Here is a 22,156-nt window from a genome sequence, read left to right on the forward strand (position 1 = left end):
TGTTGGGATGTAGAGTTTTAGGGAGGGTGTTGAAGTGGTCACCACTTCTAGGAAAACTCCACATTTGGTCTTTTTAGCTTTCTCAAGCGCTGAAGCCATCGACAGCATATAAACAAAGAATAGCAGGGAGGCAGACCATAAACGGTAGACAGGCGACGTTGGCTTCGGGGTTCTCAGTCATAAAGTAACACTGCTAGCGTGCGGATCTGGACCAGCTCAAATTGTATTCCTGTATTTCATTATTAAGTCAAATATATACTTTGTATCTTACACTTTATCCACGCGTTTTTCTCTCTTTATATACTGAATAACCTCAACAATTTTAGCCGCTCTATCTCCGCTAGTTTGCAGACTAAGAAGAACCGAGTTTAAAGTTGACGAACTTCTATACGATCGTGCGAAGTTAAGATTTGAAAGAACCAAATATTCGTTGCTCTCCAGGTATACAATTTTCATCGTATTATTTATTATTTTATTCTTTGTAACTTATAATTATTTACACATCATATCGTTCTTTATAACAATGTACGCATACGTGGATTCATCAATTACTTTTTTTTCTTCTTTTTTAGGTGGAGTTAGAACAATTATTAATTAGGCGAGAATTAACAGTTAAAATTACGGACGAATCGAGTCGCTATGGTTTTCATTCCTTGTTCGTCAGGAGCCTCGCTAAGGAAGCACGTCTTCGTCGGTGAAGCTTATAGCATGGTCGCGAAGAAGCTTATTTTTCAATTGGAATCATAAATTATTAAGCAATAACATAGAAATTTGCTTCATCCCGCGCTCAATCGCCAGGGACGTGTCGTAAACTAGGTATCTCCGCAGGGTAATTTGGAATTATATTACAGCGGTACAAGTTGCCGAACTTCCTCACCCGCACAGATATCGTGATCTTCTCGGAAAACTAACATCTCGTGTTAGTTCAAGTAGCGTCCCATCTTTGCCAGTAGAAGGCGCGCCAAGAGCACGTGAAAGGTTGGTCATGACACTCGCGGCATTCACACCTCGAACACAGAAAAAGATACTTGTTAACGTTCAAGCGGTTCAGATATTGTTCAATTTTCGCGCGACACAAACGTTGTTCAAACTTGGAACGCTACAGGCATTTTTCAACTCTGTTACGAGGAAACTTATACATATTCATTGAAGACATACGAAAGAATACGCGCTGTATTCGTTATCATGCGTTTTTTTTTATTAGAGTTCAGACTTTTATGGATCGTCATTATTGGAACAGCAAGCGTTCAGTTCTGTTCTTCCCTACGTACTCATAATCTTGGCTGATAACCGCCATTCGCTATATACATCGTTGCTATCGACGTCAAAGGATTAACACAGTCAAATACACAATCCATACAATCCGATTTGATTGATTTTAGATCTTGCATCAAACAGATCTCTATATAAACAGATAATTTCTGATTCTAAACATTTGTATCGCTTCTTCTTCCGCTTTGAAATCCTCTACAAACGCCTTTTATAGTCGTTCAACTTTTCAGCTCACAGAAAAGAACATTACGCGTATTCCTAGCAATCGCCCAAAGACTCGAACGTGTGCTTCGATAAAGCTCGCTTAACTTTCATCGACACATCGATAACTTTGCGTTCCAAGATGTTATTACGCCCTAGAATCCCTAACATAATTTTAGAACCAGAATTTCTGTGCAAAACAATTCCATCGCTTTGTCACGCTTAACGGCTCAATCATCGAAACATGTATCATAACGCACGAATTATGATAAAAAAGAAACTGTCTTTCGAATAAAAGCAATCCGTTTGCCAGGTGCGCTTAAGGATGTACAGGACGTCGACGGAGCAAGTGTACGAAATACAGCCGCTGGAGGGTAACAGTTCCGCTCAACGTTACACTCAACAGCCGAAACAACGATTCTCTGAAATGCCTACTCCGTCGGTTTCGCCGACGTCTTCTCTCCGAAAGCGCGTCTCGGAACTGCCAAGAGCCGCGAGTGCATCCGTTTCCGGTGCTGCGGGCATTGTCTGCTCTAATACGGATCTGATATCGATCCTAAGCTCGTTAGCGTCTTCCGCGACGGAAATCAACCGATGCGGCGAGGAAGCGCCGAGTTCCCGGGACGATAGCAAATCAAACTGGCCCGGAAAAACGACCGAACAGAAAGGAAGACGATCGAAGAGCTTCCGTTCCAATAGCTTCGACGTGTCGACATTGCACGGAGCTAAAAGTAAGCTTAGCGGATCCTCGAAAGCCGCTATTTCGACCTTTATGGCACCGTCGAATTGGTTCACGAAGAGACACCAACCGATGTCGAAGAAGCCGGAAGATTTAGTAACGGCCAGTTTAAGTCTCAAGTTCGATAAATCGAAGGTAGTGAAGGCGGTGAAGGAAACGTTGGGTAAAAAGTCCCCTAATAGCGAGGTCAAACACAAAGTCGTATGGGACAACACTAGTGGAACCAAAGTGGACGCTCAGCTAAGTTGTATTGCTCGTTACGATATCGTTTCTTGTTTAAGAGCCATCGTAGGTGAAAGGAGGAATGCAAGAACGCACATAATACGCAAAAATCTATGGCAGATTCAAAGTACAGTACTCGTTGTGATATTCGGTAAAGATAATAAGTTCTCCTATGGAGATTTCATTTTTCAAATTATTCTCGTACAGGTACGTGTTTGCATAAATAAATAACACACGGTCTCTGCGTAAATACCCAGGCCAGTTATAAATATTTCAGTTTGCCAACGATATCTCAACATGTGGGACACTCACATGTGTGCTACTTCGTGAGCGATGATAAAGGCGCTGGTCAAGCCTTCGTCTCGATTTAACGCGCACGATCTCGCGGGATCGCATACTCCTGACACAGGTGCGTAACCGGAAGGACCTCCTATATCTAACCGCGTCAACCATACAGCAACATCGAGATTTACGCCCTTCGAGGACAGCATCTTTCTGTTCCATTTGTTCACGTTCTCGAGAGATCGTCTGGCATCGCCACGGCGGACCTACGACAACGTTTAATATTTTCTTAATAAAAGCTAGCTAATATTACGAATATATTATATTTATTATTACATCATGCATTATATACTATATATAAATATTCGTCAATGATAATAAATATATGTGCAAGTAATCGTGTTGTTGATTGTAATCAAATGTAACTTGTAACGCTATTAGTATTTTAATCTTCCTGAAAAATGTTGAAATGTTGATTCGACAGCAGAGAAGAATAGCAGAAAAAGAAAAGTAAAAGGAATCGCAAGTGTCGTATATCAATGATATTATCATAGGTCTATAACATTAAATTAAGATTCCTAAGAGATGAAAAAGGTTTAATAGTCGATTATACAGATATTTCGGATACACGATAAATGCGAGGTTTGTCAATGATCCGTGAAAATTGTTTGTTTGGAAATTTGTTTCCAAGGGATCGTTCACGGTTGTCCAATTTAACAAAATGGAACTCGTTGCATTTTATCGATCTAAAACGTCATGCGCAGATATTTTGACCTATATAATTTATATACCATACACTGTACAGATAAGTAGAAAATAAAATAATTGACACTCGCATAGGCGTATCTCAGATAGTTACTACTTTAGTTAAATGATTTAATTTAATGGAAATCGCTTACCATAACGTCTCGTTTTTCCGCGTATAAAATCATTCGTACGATCACTAGAATCATGTTGGATTCGAGCGATGGGTCCATGTAAATTGCACTGACCTAGGATTAAAATACGTACGAAAATGTAACAGGCGTTAAAACAGTATTACAGCCTTACAAATAAATTATTATTCAAAACTCTCGTAAATACATCGTATCTTATATAATTTTCCTAAAAAATTAATTTTATTCGTTATATTTATCTTAGGAAATGTACGTTATTAATCTCAACAGCATTGGAAAACCAATTACCGAATGGCTGAAATTAATCGACTACAAAATTCCATTACGGATAAATTATTCGCTGAACTTTTTAAAAGATACGTGCAAGCTTTGAACAGTGTAAACAGAAAATACAGAGCTTCCGTCCGAATATACGATCGAGATGTTTGAAAGCAAGTAGCGTACCTTGAAAATACAGAGATACGCATAACTCTGCCCTATGTTTCCCGGTTGCTTGCGTACATATGTAGGAGGAGGTATTCTATATCTAAGTATAATAACAGAATTTCGTTTGGTATTACTTACGATGTTTAAAAGAGCCAAGATATATTGCTGTACTCGAATTCCATGAAAATCTACCACGGAGTAATCAGCAGCTATTCCAAGCTCTAGCCATCGTGGCGGCGAATCCTTAGCAGTTGGTCTTTTCTCTAGAAATGACTTATCTTAGAAATCGACTTATCTTCCACGAAATTAGAAAGTCTACTCGACTCGACTTGATAGCTTAAACGCATGATTATTAAAAGCATAAATTAATATCTACGAGCAAGTATTCGTGGAATAATTATTATGATATAAATAATTATTTCAAAAGTATAATTTCAAAAATATCAATTCGGTATCACCGTGAATTTCATCCTGCAAATTTCTTTAAAATTCTTGACAAATTTTGGTAAACGTATTCCTCCAGCAAATTTTTCTATTTTTCTATTTTTTTACATTAAATTAGGCAAGATAGATAAAGATTCGTGCAATGGACAATATACATATGTGTAATAGACAGGGAATAATAAAATAAATTAAAAACAGCGAAATATAGATGAACGTGTAGAAGATGAAGCGAGAGTGGAACGCAATAGGGAGAATAATTGTAAACCGAGTTCCTTTTAAGGCTGAAGATAAGCTATTCTTATATTACATGCTGTTATTATTACTTTTGTACACGATAGATTGGAATATCAGTACAATTTCTTTCTTTCAGTAATATTCGATGATTCGTTAATTTATTAACCGCTATATTGTACGTGGTAAGTAGAAAAGCAACGATTGTACAAGAATGGCATTTGGAAAAATATTTGACTTACTTGATAATCTGTTCCTTTGCCATTTAGGACCAGAGAAGTATCCAATTTCCTCGGGATTTGTTATTTTATATAGGTTGGGGTTGATAATCAATCTCGGATCCACTCGGATTGGTTATCACACCTTTTATTTTCTCTCTTATACAAAACACCAAATCACACAGCAAACGTCTAAACTCTCCCAATGCGTCTTAGCAATTAAGGCGTGGTCGACTCCTATGGCAAAAGAGCGTCGTTAGGAGTCGTACCAACATAACCCTAGTAACCTTTTAGTAACTAGCGGTCATACCAACTGAGCATTTCTCAACAGGATTTACGTCGATCGATAATTCTTCCACTATTGTATCGTTGTATTCTGTGGAGACATCGTCTTTTTCATCGTACAGAATCAATTTCTCAGCTTCTGGGTATTCCACGTCGAAGACGTCACCGGAAAGATTATAAAATCCCTGAACATCGTGGCTTAAGGAATCGCGTTTGCTTCGTTTCGACTTTCTCTTACTTTCTTCAACTTCAAATTTATTCGATTTCCCTGTAACCGAATTATCAACGTTTTACCACGTTTGCCTGTCTTATCTTCGCTATTCTCGTTACGGATAAAATGAAAAAATAGTTGCAAAATTTCTGAAATTGTAAATACGACCAGACTGGAACGTATCAACGACATATACGGTGTCACAAAATTGTGATAAGTCAATATTCCAGTTGTTAGTTTGTTGAAATTACGCCACCGCTGATTAAACGTATCACGCTTTAATAGAAAATTCAATTTCCCAGCGGGGAAAATGGAATTTTGCGCTAATTAAAGTATTGCGCTTTTGTACAAAATTCCATTGTTTTCTGTTGCCCGCGAAAATGCAATTTTACGACGGACATTTCAGACAAATTTCCATCAGACGGCTTTCCATCCGTAAAAAAGAATGCTATCTATAAAAGTGTCAATGGAAATTGATCAAAGTAACGTCAAACAAACCCGTTTAAACAGCGAGGTAAGTAGACCAATTGCTTTTAACAAAACCTGTATCGTTGCTCTTAACCGTTTCACTTTTAAATATCAATCGGCGCTGTTCCTCATTAAAATTTCGATTTAAATCGAACGAGAAATACAGCGTAACACTTGGAATTTTCTATCGTTTCTCAACCATACTTCGAACATTTACGTCGCATTCTTCGATTCATAGGATCGCGATGTTGGATTCTTCGATTTCGATACAAAAACGTTTCACAGCTTTCGACGCGGGCAATTTAATTAAGAGAACAAATAATTTGTTTATAAACTGCCAATTACGTGCCTTGAATTTCCGATATATGCAATAAATTTCATTGCTACTTGACCTAAGTGGGTCATAAAGTTGCAACCGTGTAAACCGTGCCACGTAATTTTATTGCATTCAATTTTCCACGTTTCCAACAATTTATCAAATTAGAATTTATCCGCGCATCGTACGAAATTTTTCATAAAAATTGATTAATAACAGTAGATATATAGCTCCTCGTATTCGTAAAACAGATTTTTAATCTGTAAACAACGAGTCGTGGTAATTACGATACGATCGATTTTCAACTTAGCAAAATTTGTTTCCATTTAACATTCACATCCAGATTGTATTTCCTTTGTAATAAATTAATTATATAATTAAATAAATTTATTATTCGAACCGATATTCAGATACAGTTCGAGTATACTTGATAAATTTTCAGACTCGATTCTCCAAATCGAAAATGAGAACGTTTTATCCTATACTTTTTCTTCATTTTTCCACAAGGATTCGCGTTGTTCTCGCTTTCAGACGTTGTTCCGTTGCATCCTGTATATACGGGGTGTGCCAAATTTAAACCGCCAAATTGTAAGGAGTTGATTTACAGACAAGAAGAAGAAGAAGAAGAAGGAAGAATTTTATATAATGTTCGTCAACGGACGTTTCTTTACAGAATTACAAACGAGTATCGTTCGTACGAAACAGGTAACGACGCGTTTTCCATCGCAGCGTGCAAAAGTTCGCTGTATTATCGTGTCAGCGCAGTTGCATGCTTTTTATCATGCGACAACAAGCCCGTGTCGTTAATAGCTACAATAATGATACAATGAAAAATTATTATCTGGTATGTTTGATTGGTCGTTGGAGAACGTTGTCCGTGTGCTCGGATAGAAGCCTGACATCGATCAACGATGGGAGTAATACGATCTCGTACACACAGTTGCTAACAATTCGATCGAGTAGCAAAAACCGCGTGTTTTTACTCGTTGCGCTAGTTGTTCACGCGAACTCGCATCTCCAGAATAAACCTTCCGTTTTACAGTTGCGAAACCATAAATACAGAAAAGAAAACGCAGTTCTTGAAACTCTGACGAAACGCTGATAATACGGTCAATTGTCGCGTGCTGTGAAATGGAAAATTCGTCGTTACTTGTTTCATACGTACGATACTTGTTTGTAACTGTGGAAAAACGCGTTTATTGCCCAGCTTCATACGACATGTTTTTCGGTAAATATTTACAAAGCGGACAATCTCGCCATATTCAACGGCTTTGAAATATGTTTGCCAAGGCTAATATTCCGAACAACTTTTTCCTGTAATACTCTTTACCGTCGCTCTGCTTTCCGCGATATTCGCAGCAATTTCTGTCTCGACGACAGCGATGATTTCGTAGTTTCGCTTTTCTCGATATCACTGCTAAAGCTTTTCCTACCTCGAATAACGACGCAAAGCTTCGTATGAATCGTATCTATCCTGTTACTTGATACGCGAATTTAATTCGCGGTAGCCTCAGTGATGTTTCTTTCCTGTGCGAGTTGAAAATGATTATCAGAAATGCATATATATATATGTCGGCTGGACGATAGGATTGGGGGTGGAGGTGTTCGATGAATCTTCGTTGATATTGGCCATCGATGCGGTGTAACAATGGTAGAGTTTATTGGCACAAGTGAGTGGTATTACAGCGTTGGTAATTAATCACAATGTTAGATACTCGCGGCGCTATGACAATGGCCTCGCGTCCGGTAACGAATCCGCGGTCAACGGGATGTCGAACGTGTATATTTCGTGGAAGTCTAAGTTATATTCAGGTCGCCACAGAACAAGCACTACGTACCGGAGAATTACTTGTATCGTCGTTCAAATCGTACGAAAGTGTGTCTCTCCATCACGGTGACGCTGTCGAGGAAAACTATGATGGGTGTGACTAAGGGCACGAGATCATCGGATTCGTGGAGAAAAGTCTTCATTCGGAAAGTGAGGGAAATTGGAGTTACTGTTAATTGGTCAATTTCCATGTTGATGGTTGGGGAAGGGTGCTGGCCGCCCTTTGTTTGTCGGTTTGAAGGACTTTCGTTAAATAGATCTTAAGATTTATAGCGGGTCCTCGGGCTAGCCGAACATGTACTGTGGAGACACATCAACATCTGGTAATCGTCTTACTCGAAGCATAGTCTGCGTGTGGCGAGCCACGGGACAGAAACCATTGAGACATTTACCATCGCACCCTGTCCCAAGCATTTCTTTTAAGGAGAGTTATAGAGTTACTTCCTGCCTTGGTTAAACAAAACGTTCATCCCCTTGACCGCGACTACGTTCGGCGACTGGTTGTCGCCTCGAGCCCGAGCTCACTATCATAAATCTCGAATAAGTACAGTCGGATCGAATGACAACGGTTTTCTTAATACGGCTATGGTGAAATCTAAATTACAGTACTAGGTGTCTTCCCAAAATTCCGAGGAGAAGGCTCCGGTGCTCTTTCATCTCCGACATATATATATATAAATGTACGGACATCAACGTCCGAGACGTTCGTCCATGCCAAACGGTAACGCGTACAGGAAACATTTGTTCAAAATGACTTTGACTTTAGCTATATTTTCAAATTGGAATTAGCTAATGGTCGTTCGCTTTGTAAATGATTATTTCTTTTTATTCTTTTTGCCTGCAGATTAAGCCCTTCCTGTTTGACGGTTTAAATTTATTAAATTAAATTTATTAAACCGAATATATATATATTCGTTTGTACTACGATTACTCTCATACTCTATGTATGGTGTTATCATATCGACGCTATCAGTTCTTACAGTATCACGATCAGAGTCAATTTTAGAATAGAAGAAGCAATTAACGGCGGATCGCAAAGTAAGAAGCTTATAACATAATTGGCAAGGAAGTCGGTAAATCGATCAACCAATCACCTACATCCAACCGTCTAACGAAAGATGAAAAGCCATCGCGATAACGATCCTTCTCACCTGCAGGATTTTCCGGATTCACAGACACGAAGCTCGAATTATTCCTGATCGACCACCACTTTTCGTTTTTCGGCTGAAACATCACATGCTGGCCATTCGTCAGCGGCTGAACGAAGAACGATCTCTGCCCGATCAACATCAAGGCGTACACTTCTTCTTCGCATATCGTCACGACGACGAAGGAACTCGCGTCTCCTTCCAAGCTACCTTGTCGAAGATCGCAGTTCGCCTTGGCGTTACGTCGCTCGGACTTGGTTTTACCCTGACGCACCCAATTCACGGTGAAATTCGACGACAGTATCAATCGATCGTTGGCCATGGTCCTTAAGGTCCAGTTGCTGATCTCGAGGAACACCGGCTCTTAGTGGAGATACTCGCGCCAAGTTTCTCGGTCTTCGTGGGTCGATCTTCTGTTCCGCGCGCTCTCATTCGGGATCACTCGAGGGTAAACGATCTCGTACTCCTGCAAGCTTTGCAGAAAGTCGCTCATTCGCGACTTAGTAGCGATCGTGCCGAGCAGCCACGTGGCGAGGAGAAAACTGGGAAGTTTCGATCGCGTCATGTCTCGCGCGCTTTGATCGAAATTTCAATAGGATTTTCTGGCTACCCAAAACTCGCCAGGCATGCTCGTTCACTCGCAGACGTAGTTATCGCGATGAAAGCAGCTAATTCGCAGACCCGATATTCTCATTTCATTTCGCCGGTTCGTAACGCTTTCGAAACGCCGTGTCATATAGACGCGGATGCGACGATACTCTCGCGTTCTAACATTTTCAATGTCTCGCGCTTTATCACGTAGCTCGCGCGGAAGTAATACGAAGGTGAATCGTTGGTTTTAATACACAGGGTGTTGTTTAATCGATCGTATAATGGAGAAAGGAACGATTTTACGGTACACCAGAGATGAAATGAAATCATAGAATGCAGTGGTTTTGTAGGTAGTGCTTTATCGAAAAGATTAACCGTGAATATTTGCTCGACCTATTTATACCAAATTGATACAGAATCTTAAAATACAGACGAATCTTTCTCAATTTCCTTCGATCATCGTCTCTAGGCGTACGAAACTGCCTCGTTGAATTCGAACGTTCGTCGATTTCCTTCGACGTCTTTCAATTTCTTCTTTTTTCAATCGCCGTTCGCCTTCTCAAAGCTGTCTTCGAACAGAATTCTTAGAACGACTTCCAATTCCTTTCGATTCGTCCAATCGTTTAGCTTTACGAAACTGTTTCGCTAAACTCCTTTTTCCACTGTACTTGCGTATCGTAACAAACTCGTCGGCGGTAACTCGCGTCGATTAACGATTCACCACTAGTAAAGTAACCGGGAATGCAGCAAACTAGTAGTCGGTAGAACGAAGCGGAACGTAAGTGGAGCGAGCGATAAGAGCGATCGCGACAATCGCACGCCTCGCCGTGCGATTCCCACGCGAACGAATCATTAAATTCGAGCCAAAGATTCTCACTAACTCGAAGATTCGCGCCAGTATTTTCCACGCGCGCGTCACACAAATTCGAACGACTTTCGCGAAAAGGACGGAAGGATAAGACGATCGATCGGATCTCGGGTCGATCGCGATACCCCCGGACAGAAGGTTTCGACGATAAAGTGGAGTAAACGCGATGAACGAGCTTCGTGCTACGACTGGCAGCCACATAGACGGATGAACGCAGCTGCAAACGCACGCGAGTGCAGCGGCGAACTGTGCGTAAGAGTAAGCGCGAACGCGAGACTGAAAAAAGCACCAGCGCTTACCGCCCACTGAAGTTCTAGTAATGGCAGCTTTATGTGCAATCACCGAGAAACGAGGATGCTGGCGAACGCATTGTTCGACCCCGACCGAGACGATTTAACAAGGGCCGAGGATTTCATCTTGAACGACCTTGCTCTTGTCACGACCGGCATACTTCAAATCCGATGGACCGATGATGGAGATAGAGATGTGGCGGCCTTGGCGACAATGTATATCGCCGAAGTGCCTAATGAGTCATCTGTATCCTAACGGTCCTTCCACCGAATGTCCTAGAAGTGTGACAACGGTCACGTACGCCTACAGGGTAGTGGGGATATTGAGGGATGACAAACAAAGAAGAAGACAAACCTGCCCCCAGGTCACCATTAACAACGCAATAATCCCAAGCAAGGACTCCGTAAGATACCTGGGCATGACCCTGGACAGGAGACTAACTTGGAAAAAACATATCTCCGAAAAAACAAAGCAACTAAAGGAAAAACTAAGAAAATTCTATTGGCTCACGGGCCGACGCTCCAAACTAAACATACAAAACAAAATAACCCTCTACGAGGCCGTAATAAAACCTGTCTGGACCTACGGAATCCAACTATGGGGAACAGCAAGTAACTCCAACATTGAAATACTCCAACGCTTCCAATCGAAAACGCTAAGATCTCTATTAAATGCACCCTGGTATGTTACCAACGAAACAATCCACCGTGACCTCAAGATACCTACAGTCAAAGATGAAATACACAAGTCCAGAAGCAGATATAACACAAGAGTCAACAACCACCACAACCCACTAGTCACCCAACTACTGGACACGACGGACCAGATCCGCAGACTAAAAAGAAAATACCCTCTAGATTAAATCCTTAGTTTCTACCAGAACCAACAATATAAAACTATTATAATCCATGTCATTGTATCACGCCAAACTAGGTTACTGAAAATTCTCAACGAGAATTGATTGTAAATATTCTAATAAATAAAAATAAAAAAAAAATGATACATGTTTCGATGATTGAGCCGTTAAGCGTGACAAAGCGATGGAATTGTTTTGCACAGAAATTCTGGTTCTAAAATTATGTTAGGGATTCTAGGGCGTAATAACATCTTGGAACGCAAAGTTATCGACGTGTCGATGAAAGTTAAGCGAGCTTTATCGAAGCACACGTTCGAGTCTTTGGGCGATTGCTAGGAATACGCGTAATGTTTTTTTCTGTGAGCTGAAAAGTTGAACGACTATAAATGGCGTTTGTAGAGGATTTCAAAGCGGAAGAAGAGGCAGATTATTTAATACATAATATCTTCCTTTATAATATATCTAATATCCTAATAATTAGATGAACGTAATACAAATGTTTAGAATCAGAAATTATCTTTTTATATAGAGATCTGTTTGATGCAAGATCTAAAATCAATCAAATCGGATTGTATGGATTGTGTATTTGTCTGTGTTAATCCTTTGACGTCGATACCAACGATGTATATAGCGAATGGCGGTTATCAGCCAAGATTATGAGCACGTACGCAAATAGACTAGAATATTTTGCAAGAATGAAATGTCTTGGTATGGTACGCTTATTCTATCTATCCAAGTCAAAATAAGTATAAAAATCGGGTGGCAATCAACATATTAAAAAAAAAAAAAAAAAAAAAAAAGAAAAAGAAAAGGAGAAACAGATGCTTCTGATTGTTTAGTGCATTTTCATAAAATCTTCTAAATGTTTAATTCTCATAGAATAAAAGGGAGAGCATACGTTTGAATCTCAGCAGATTTTATTAATTCTTTGAAACCATAAATACAATATGAGTATTACATCAACTTTAGTTCATACATGTAACAACATATTATTCTGCATGTAGCAGTTACATATAATGAAACATTTACTTATCCAATAAATCCATATTCTCTACTAAACGTTCGTTTATTAATAAAACTGCCATAATCGTCCACGCATTGTTCGCTTCCTTAATTATTTTTCAAAGTATAACGATAATCAATGATGCAACAGAAATATCACGTAACATCCCAACAATCTTACATGAGATTTTAGCTGTTTTTACTATACAAATTAAGTCATTATTAAAATAAGTCATTATAATAATATATATATATGTCGGAGATGAAAGAATACCGGAACGTTCCCTTTGGAACTTTGGGAAGACCCCTAGTATTGAAATTTAGATTTCACCATAGCCGTATTAAGAAACTGTTGTCATTCGATCCGACTGTATTTATTTGAGATTTATGATAGTGAGCTCGGGCTCGAGGCGACAACCGGTCGCCGAACGTAGTCGCGGTCAAGGGATGAACGTTTTATCTAACAAAGGCATGAAGTAACTCTATAGCTTTCCATAAAAAAAAAAATACTTGGGACGGGGCACGACGGTAAACATTTCAACGATTTCTGTCCCGTGGCTCGCCACACGCAGACTTTGTCCTTCGGGTAAGACGATTGCCAGATGCCAACGCATCTTCGCAGTATATGTTTAGCTGGGCGAGGACCCGCTACGAATATTAAATTTCAATTACACAAAGTCTCTCAAATAGACAAATGGCCTGTGCCCCAACTACGGGAAGATAAGAGAAATCTATCCTTCCACGAACGACGCTTCCCGCTAGCAACTTTTCCCAAGGACAGCTAATATCTTTCTCTAACCACCAACATGGAAATTGACCAATTAACAGCAACGTCAATTTCCCACACCCTTCGAACGGAGACTTTTCTCCGCGAATCCGATGATCTCGTGTCTTTTTTCTTTGCGTGGGGAGCGGAAAATGCAATTACGCATGCCCAGTGACCCGCATCACTGGGTTATGTGGGAGTCGGTCGGTTGTCGTTGCCATACCCACTAAAAACCCCTCCTCCTTCTTCCTCCGCTTAGAGGGCAGACAACCCCGGTAAAACCTGTCGGCAGTCATCAGGGTTGTCCTTTCGTGCCCCGTTGTATCTACTTCTTCGGGCAGTTACTGCTCATGTCGTCCTCTCAGCCAGTTCAGAATACTGGACTGGTCTCCTTCTGCGGTTTTTCGTTGTTTCGTGTTCTTGCCCTCATTGCTTCACGTAGTTGTTGTTTCGCTCGTTCTCCTCCTTGCCTCTTCCCAGGCCTTCGCTGTCACCCTCCTGTGACACATGACGGTCTTGCAGAATTGCCTGAATTTATTCCAGCTCTCGTCCTTGGCGGTCACCGTGGCGATCAGATTGCCCACGTCTATCTTCCCGCCCAGAGCGTTCTCCAGCTCGATCCTTCTGTCCGTCCACTTCGGGCACGCGAAGAGGGCGTGCTCTGCATCGTCGTTCGAATCTCCACAGTCGAGACAGTTGCTGTCGCTGTCCCTGCCAATCCTTTTCCTATAGACATCGAAGCTCCCATGCCCGGTTAGCAGCTGCATGGTGTGGTGATCGATGTCCATCTTCTTTTTGGTAAATAGCAGCGCACTCGGTATTAATTTCTTTGTGATATTTTCCTTTTTGTAGTTGTTCCACTCCTTCTGACAGTCCTCTTGGGCCTTCTTGCGAATCGCCTCCAGTTCCTCCTTCAGCTTGCTGCCGTCATCCGTGCCAATCCTGGACCCATGGATCTTGTTCCTCTCGTAGGTCTCTCCGAGCATCTTTATCCTTATGCAAATCGGGAGATTCCCGGTCAACACGCAAAGTGCCGCGTGGGAGACGGTACGGTATGCCGTCGTTGTTATGCACAGGGCCGTTCGTTGTGCTCGTTTCAGCTTTTTCCTGTTCTTATCGGTATTCGCTGCTCTAGCCCACACCGGTGCTCCGTAAGTTACGATGGACTCCCACACGTTGTAGTAGAGCCTACGAGCCAAGCTGGGCGGCCCGTTGATGTTGGGTAGAATTCCCCTAAGGGCTCCTATTAACTTGTCGGCTCTATTACACACCATCTCGATATGCGCACCGAACCTCCGACTGGAGTCGATGACGACTCCGAGATCTCGTTCCCTTAGGCACACCCATCATAGATTTCTTCGACAGCGTCACCGCGACGGAGAGCCACTCACTCTAGTGCGATCTCATCGGCAATCGACCTGTCTTTCGTATACGTAATAATTGCCCCTTGCTCTAACATACAGTGTAACTTAGACGCTAACGAAGGGTAAAGTTCGTCATCCCGTTGACCGCGGATTCGTTATTGAGCCTAGGATCATCGTCATTTGCTTCTCGAGTATCTAATTATCGCGATTACTTGTCCAATTCCATCATAGTCATATTTGCACTAGTAAATATCTCCTTTATTGCATAACGATCACGTCTAGCGCCAATAGGGATTCGTTTCACGCCCTTATCCCTAACTCTAATCTTAACGCCAACCCGACATATATATATACATACATATATATATTTTATACATACATACATATATCAATTTTTATACACACAATTATACATATTCATTTTCATTTAATATTTTCATTTAATAATTTAATAAACCTTCGTCCCGCAAAGGCAAATAAATTCACGCATAACATTTCTCTTCAGCGGCATTGTTCTAGGATTGTATTTGTTGAAAGAAGGATAGCATTAAGCGCTGGAATAAAGAATGACGAATCGTTATTCTTTAACCATCGTACTTAGACACATATTTATTGAGCTACTTGTATTTTAATCGAAGTCTAATATCCTCCATCTGTAGGCGTAAATATTACTGCCGTTGTTAATGTCATTTTAAGTTTTACTACTGGAAAGGACATTTAAGTTTGAAGGCAGGCAAGTCTACTGTTCTTAAAGCTGACATTTAGACATCTAAGATTTTTTGTGTCTTTATTGACAAAAATATATTTGACTTTGCATATCTAAAATAAAGGATTTGCGTTATCTAAAATAAATAGATCATCTTTCTTTAGAAAATTCAATGTGGTGAAATTAGAATATGAGATAAAAGAAATACTATGCATACTTATTGTTCTTCTTAAAAATTAAAGGAATACTCATAATCCTAAAACATCCTTTCTATGTTGTACTAGATATATATACAATTAAAATGTGTAATAATGTGAATGATAAACCAGTTCGAATAATTATTTTGCTTAAACGTAAGTTAATTGAAATCAGATGAATGTTATATACGCATTATACCGTGCATTATGAACTATTGATTGATTGATGCTCATATTTAATTATTAACGAGAAAATTAGAAAAATCAGATTGAATTTAATCTGTCCTTCTTATATTTATTAAGATGAGTTCTGGGGCTTGAAACACTCGAGATTAGAAATTTTGATTAATGTTTCACATTATGACTGGACGCTTGTTGTAATATCTTTTGTACGAGATACACTATACATACACAAGATCAAAATGGAATTTCGAAACGGTCGTATCGTTCAACAAAAATCTCCTTTATCTTTGATCCTCTTCATAAAAATGCAATTCTCCTTTACAGAACATCATATAACATTTATTGTACGATATATTGTTCAATTATATTTCGAAATTTTCAGCTTCGAATCTTTGTTTAATTATACTGTAGAATTAAATATCATGCGTTATTTAAATATAGAGATAGACTAAACTTTTGTTCACATTTATTAAAGCTGTATCAACTGAGATGCTTAAATTTGCAAAATTTCATGGACTTTTATATTTAATTTTTCATCATGAATCCCGCTTTGCGATACAATACATATTAGATTTATAATATCTTAAATTTACAGTACCAATGCTGATTTTATCTGAAACTATTTGTTTGCAAATGATATCTTTCTTCGTTGGAATTACCCTTCACTTGTAAATTAATAATTATTAACATTGAACAGTATTGTTAAACTTCAATAAAAATAGGATCGATAACTAAATGTTAGTTAAAGAAACTTCCTATTACAGGTATAACAAATCATATTGAATTTTGTTTAGAAAACAATAATAAAAATGGGTGTCTTTTTGTGAAAATAATTTACAGCATATCACTCGACTTATTCATATAAGAGATATTAGTTTGTTTAAATACCCTGTTGCACCCTTTTATTCATTTTCAACCCAATTTTTTCACAACATTGAAAAATATTTTAAGCCTGAAGAAAAACATGAAAAACTTCTTATTAGCATGATTTCATGCTAAACATCTTCTTAAGATATTATAAATCTTTCTTGTTTACTAAAACCAGAGCCTAACTGAAATATACGAGTATCGCAACAGGATTAATCGTAATACATGATTAAATACAAGCAATATGTAAGCTATATTTTTACTTTTTACTTCAGAAATAAATATTTCACCAGCATCGTCTTTAGCTTAAGGAAAATAAACTTGTGAAATTTAATTTAAAGCTTCGTAAAACATGGAAATGTTGCAGGATAACAAATCAGAAAAGATATATTAAATAAATCACAGTTCAGGTATCTATAACATGTGATTCTCTTAACAAATCTGTTTCATTCATCAAGCAACTGCAAAATTTCCGTAAAATCAGAAGCGGTTTCACAAATTATAGGCATTCGTAAACATGATAGATAAGAGTTAGTATCGCGGCGTTTTAAAGTATCTATGAGCGTAATATGGAAAGTAAAAAGATGTATAATAAAAATAGTTCACTTTCCAAGCTATCACTAACATTGTAACGAATTATTATACATATAACGGCTCACGAAAGTACTCGGACGCTTACAGAAACTTTCCATGAATATTTTGTTGAAGCTTTTCATGAATTTCAAGATGCATTAGGCTGTCTCAAAAGTTTCTTTCGTTTTGTTCTATTACTACAAAATAGATCATACATAAATCGATAGAATAATATAAAACAAAAAGTGTCGTGCATCTATTATTTCCTTATGAAACGAAAGAAACTTTTGAAACAAATGTAAATAGGAATTATAAGATGCTTATTGATTACCATCGGTATTTGGACAGTTAATTATGTATTGTATAAATAAGTCACAATATTTTTAGTAGGAGCATTTTTACCCCTAATCAATCACATGTTTAAAAATACTCTTTACATTGTACATTAGTTTTTTGCTATGTGTACGTCTGCAATAAGCATCTTCTAGCTTCCATATATATATTTCCAAATTAGTCTCAATTTTTACCGGTGTAATCATGATAGACACGTCTCGTTACATTGAAGTGAAGTGAAGAAAAACACTAACACACATAATATATATTCGCAAAAATCTTCTATCTAATATTTTCGTCAACTACTGTATACACATTTATTATATATTTGTGTGAGATTAAAATCGACAGATACGATAAAAGAATATTGTAGAGGTATAGCAATAAGAAAGTACAAGGAAAGTATAGCTCGTTAATTTGAATTACACCAGATTGTCAGTCATCTATTAGGTCGTGTTAATCTCTAAATAAATTCTTAAATAAATAAGTGTTAATAAAGATAAAGATAAAGAAGTGTTAATTAAACTAGAGACACTTAACATTTATTAGCATTTGTTCTTCCCCATTACTTCTTGAATAGGTCCTTTAGGGAAGAACAGAGAGACGGTTCGCTGGATTCCGTCTGATTCCGATTTTGATTCTTGATATTTGAAAACCAATTTGTCACTTTGCCTGACATTGGTTTGTTCGGAGATACCGAGGGCTTTCCGCTCGACCCGGAAGCCCCCGTATCGTTTCCCTTTTGCGCCGTTAACATCTTCTCAATTGCGCTACCAAATACCTACGGACAAAATTGTTCTTATAAATTTATGAATATTATGTATTTACGTATTTGAATGAAAATTTTTATGAAACGAGATTTCGCGTTAAAATACGTAATAGTAAATTATTATAAACAGTTAAAAGTATTTAACTGTTATTTAATATTCCTAATATTCAAAATAATATTTAACATTCCTATATTATTAATATAGATGAGAAGTCTCGATAAGATAGTTTACAATCATTAAGTACAGTATCGCAGATCCACCATCAGAGGTCAGTAATATTAAAATAAAATTCATGTTGGATTAAAAGTGTGGTTAAGTTGGGGCTAACCCCAAATTTGCAAATTTTGACCTAAGTCAAAAAGTGGCCATTTTTGCACCTCCTCGCGAACGAAAAATTCTTGTGCGACGTTTAAGAGAATTTATCAAAAAAAAAAAAAAACAAAGAATTATTAGCATTTATACGAAATGTGACATGGAAGTTGAAAAAGATGAGTGTAGAGATGAAAAAATTAAGCAGAGGTCAAACTTACGCGCTACACTTGATCTTCATTTTCTTTAAATTTTGATCCAGCTGATAAATCAGTAATTAAACCAAGGGAACTAAGTTTGAAATCAAGCGAATCTGAAATACTATCAGACTGTTGCTACGTGAGAACAATAGCCATCTTGTACTTCGTATTTGCTCGATTCCAAACTCTAATCGATATACCAGCAGAATTTACCAGCAAAATAATTATTCAGAGATTCTGTCGATAAAACAATTGAAGTTTAAAATCGAACGAATCCGAATTACTGCGAGATCGTTGGTGGCTATTGTTCTCGTAGCAACAAACTGATGGTACTTCAGATTCGTCTGATTTCAAACTACAATTGATTTATCAATAGAGTTGTCGAAGAATTATTTTGTCGATATCGGTGTAGAACAATAGCCAACAACGATCTCGCTGTACTTCATATTTCATCTATTACAAACGTCGATTCATTTACCAGCAGAGCATCTGAAGAATTATTTCACATGGATCATGTAGAAAAAAAAACGAACACGAAAATGGAACTGTAATAACATTTTTCATTCCTTGTTGAGAGCCGTTCTTAAACATTTTGCAGGAATTTTCCCTTCGCAAGAAGATCGAAAAATAACCACTTTTGACGCTCTGTTTTCATCCCATATGAATTTTATCTTTAATATTACCGATTGATAATAATGTCACTGCGATATTGTCCGCAATGATTGCAAATTATCTTCTCCACGTTTCACCTATATCGATAATACAGAATATCAAACAACAATTATTTAATTTCACGTTGTTGTTGACTTTATTAATTTTTACGATAAAGTGCATTCTCTGGAAGAGATTTTACGATTTACGATTTTCTTTTTCATTCCCCCTTTCACCTACGATGGCTCTTAAACAAGAAACGATATCGTAATGAGAAATACAACTTACCTGAGCGTCCACTTTGGTTCCACTAGTGTTGTCCCATACGACTTTGTGTTTGACCTCGCTATTAGGGGACTTTTTACCCAACGTTTCCTTCACCGCCTTCACTACCTTCGATTTATCGAACTTGAGACTTAAACTGGCCGTTACTAAATCTTCCGGCTTCTTCGACATCGATTGGTGTCTCTTCGTGAACCAATTCGACGGTGCCATAAAGGTCGAAATAGCGGCTTTCGAGGATCCGCTAAGCTTACTTTTAGCTCCGTGCAATGTCGACACGTCGAAGCTGTTGGAACGGAAGCTCTTCGATCGACTTCCTTTCTGTTCGGTCGTTTTTCCGGGCCAGTTTGAAGAAATTCCCTTCAGATCTCCGGTTACCGTTATCCACTTCATATATAGAGTTTGAAATCTTTCTCAAAATTTTGAAAGGTCCTTTCCTAATTTCTTCCAGCTTACTTCTATTCATTCTGTTTCCGTTGTGGGTGAAGACCGTATCACCAATTTTAAACTCGTGTTCTCGTCTTTTTTTGTCATATTTTTGTTTGTTGATTTCGAAATTTCTTGCTGAGTTTTTAAATGCTTCTTCTCTGTCTCTTTTTAAGTTTATCTTCTTCTCTGTCATTCCCTTAGGGATGATTTCGATCATTTTCCCATACAGTAAGTGATTTGGGGCAAATCCCATTACACTGTGTCTGGTGTGATTGTATTCTTCTACGCTTTTTTCTGCGATCTTTGTCCAGTTTCTTTTTTTTTTCGAATTGATCTTGCATCTGATTCTGTTTACTAATGTTTGATTTACCCTCTCGTTTAGTCCATTGGAGGATGGACAGTCTGTCGAGGTGAAAATTAATTTAATGTTTTTCTCTCTCGCGTACTCTTGAATTTCCTTGGATGTCATCGCTGGGTATCGGTCTGCAAGGATAATTTTTATGGAGTCAGTTTCTCCTGTCGAGTTTATAAGTTTTATGATATCTTCCGCGCGTTGTGTTTTCGATGTGGACATAAAAACAGCCCTTGAAAAGTGATTTATGAGTATATGGATATACTTCTTTGGTGAGTTGTTGTTGGAAAAACCTCGGACCGTATCGAATGACATTATTTCAAACGGTTTCCTCGCTGGTCCTAGTCTCCACATAAGCCCGATCGGTCTTCTCGTTCTGCTTTTATTCCTAATGCAAGTTTCGCATTGTTTGCAGAACTTGTCGACAATTCGGTCCATATTTTTGAAATAATAAAAGGGTCGGATTTTTTTCAATATGTGATTCCTTCCAACATGGCCAAAGAAATCATGCACCGTCTTTATGATATGCTCGCCAAACTCTTGTGAGACGAATATACGTTGGCGTCCTTTAATATTTTTAAAAAAAATCTCTGATTTGAAGGAACTGAGAAAGCTACAAACTGGATATCAGAGTATGAAGAGGAATGCAAAAAATACAAAATAAAAAGCGATGAGGAAAAAGTCAAAGGTTTGAGAAAGTACCTAGGAAAAACAGCAAAAAGGAGGTACCAAACAAATCTACTGAAAGCTGGAGGACACAACTGGGAACTTTGGTTTCGGAAACAAACACTCCACGATAGAGCAAATGTACAGGCTTATAAACGAAATAATAGTAGCACTAGAAAACAAGGAATACTGCACAGCCCTCTTTATAGACATAGGGAAAGCATTCGATAAAATTAACCATGAAAGTCTACTACAAACAATTAGGAAACAATTCCCGGAGCAAATACACCAATTAATAAAATCCTACCTAAGCAGCAGAACCTTCGTAATAAAAATCAAGGACACACATTCTCAAGTTAAAGACATCAAGGCCGGGGTACCACAAGGAAGCGTCCTAGGCCCAATACTATACACATTATATACGGCGAACATACCAACAACTACCAACAGCACAGTATTGACATTCGCGGACGACACAGCTATACTAGTCAGGCATACTAACCCAGAAACGGCAGTCAAAATACTACAAGAACATATCATAAAAATAGAAAATTGGCTACAAGAAAAACAAATAAAAGCGAAGCCCAATAAATGCAACCATATTACATTCACGCTACGAAAAAAGATACCACCAAACATCCTATTAAACGGCACGCATATAACGCAAACAAAGCATGTCAAATACCTAGGACTCCACTTAGATACACAACTCA

At 38.4% G+C, this 22,156-nt stretch overlaps 2 protein-coding genes and 2 long non-coding RNA genes across 4 annotated transcripts in view; 1 reads left to right on the forward strand and 3 right to left on the reverse strand.

The window, feature by feature from the left end:
• Positions 1–444: 444 nt before the first annotated feature.
• LOC126927673 (A disintegrin and metalloproteinase with thrombospondin motifs 3-like) overlaps positions 445–22,156 on the reverse strand; it is a 123,762-nt gene continuing 102,050 nt past the window's right edge. Inside the window, exons 3-5 of the mRNA XM_050743722.1 lie at positions 3,616–3,708; positions 2,747–2,982; positions 445–1,007 (exon numbers count right to left, since the gene is read on the reverse strand). Coding sequence (XP_050599679.1) covers positions 926–1,007; positions 2,747–2,982; positions 3,616–3,693 — 396 coding nt within the window. The 5' untranslated portion in view covers positions 3,694–3,708 and the 3' untranslated portion in view covers positions 445–925. The remainder of the gene's footprint in view (positions 1,008–2,746; positions 2,983–3,615; positions 3,709–22,156) is intronic.
• LOC126927671 (uncharacterized) overlaps positions 4,956–22,156 on the reverse strand; it is a 124,353-nt gene continuing 107,152 nt past the window's right edge. Inside the window, exon 4 of the mRNA XM_050743719.1 lies at positions 4,956–5,168. Within this exon, the coding sequence (XP_050599676.1) occupies positions 5,092–5,168 (77 nt within the window). The 3' untranslated portion in view covers positions 4,956–5,091. The remainder of the gene's footprint in view (positions 5,169–22,156) is intronic.
• The window catches only part of LOC126927677 (uncharacterized), a 31,849-nt gene continuing 19,587 nt past the window's right edge, over positions 9,895–22,156 (forward strand). Inside the window, exon 1 of the long non-coding RNA XR_007715769.1 lies at positions 9,895–10,011. This is a non-coding gene — a long non-coding RNA (uncharacterized LOC126927677). The remainder of the gene's footprint in view (positions 10,012–22,156) is intronic.
• On the reverse strand, positions 18,088–19,627 carry LOC126927676 (uncharacterized). The gene is made up of 2 exons (XR_007715768.1): positions 19,085–19,627; positions 18,088–18,565 (listed from the first exon to the last, which is right to left on the reverse strand). It is a non-coding gene; the product is annotated as an uncharacterized LOC126927676 (long non-coding RNA).

Source organism: Bombus affinis, unplaced genomic scaffold (assembly GCF_024516045.1).
Source record: "Bombus affinis isolate iyBomAffi1 unplaced genomic scaffold, iyBomAffi1.2 ctg00000197.1, whole genome shotgun sequence".
NCBI classification, from domain to species: Eukaryota; Metazoa; Arthropoda; class Insecta; order Hymenoptera; family Apidae; genus Bombus; species Bombus affinis.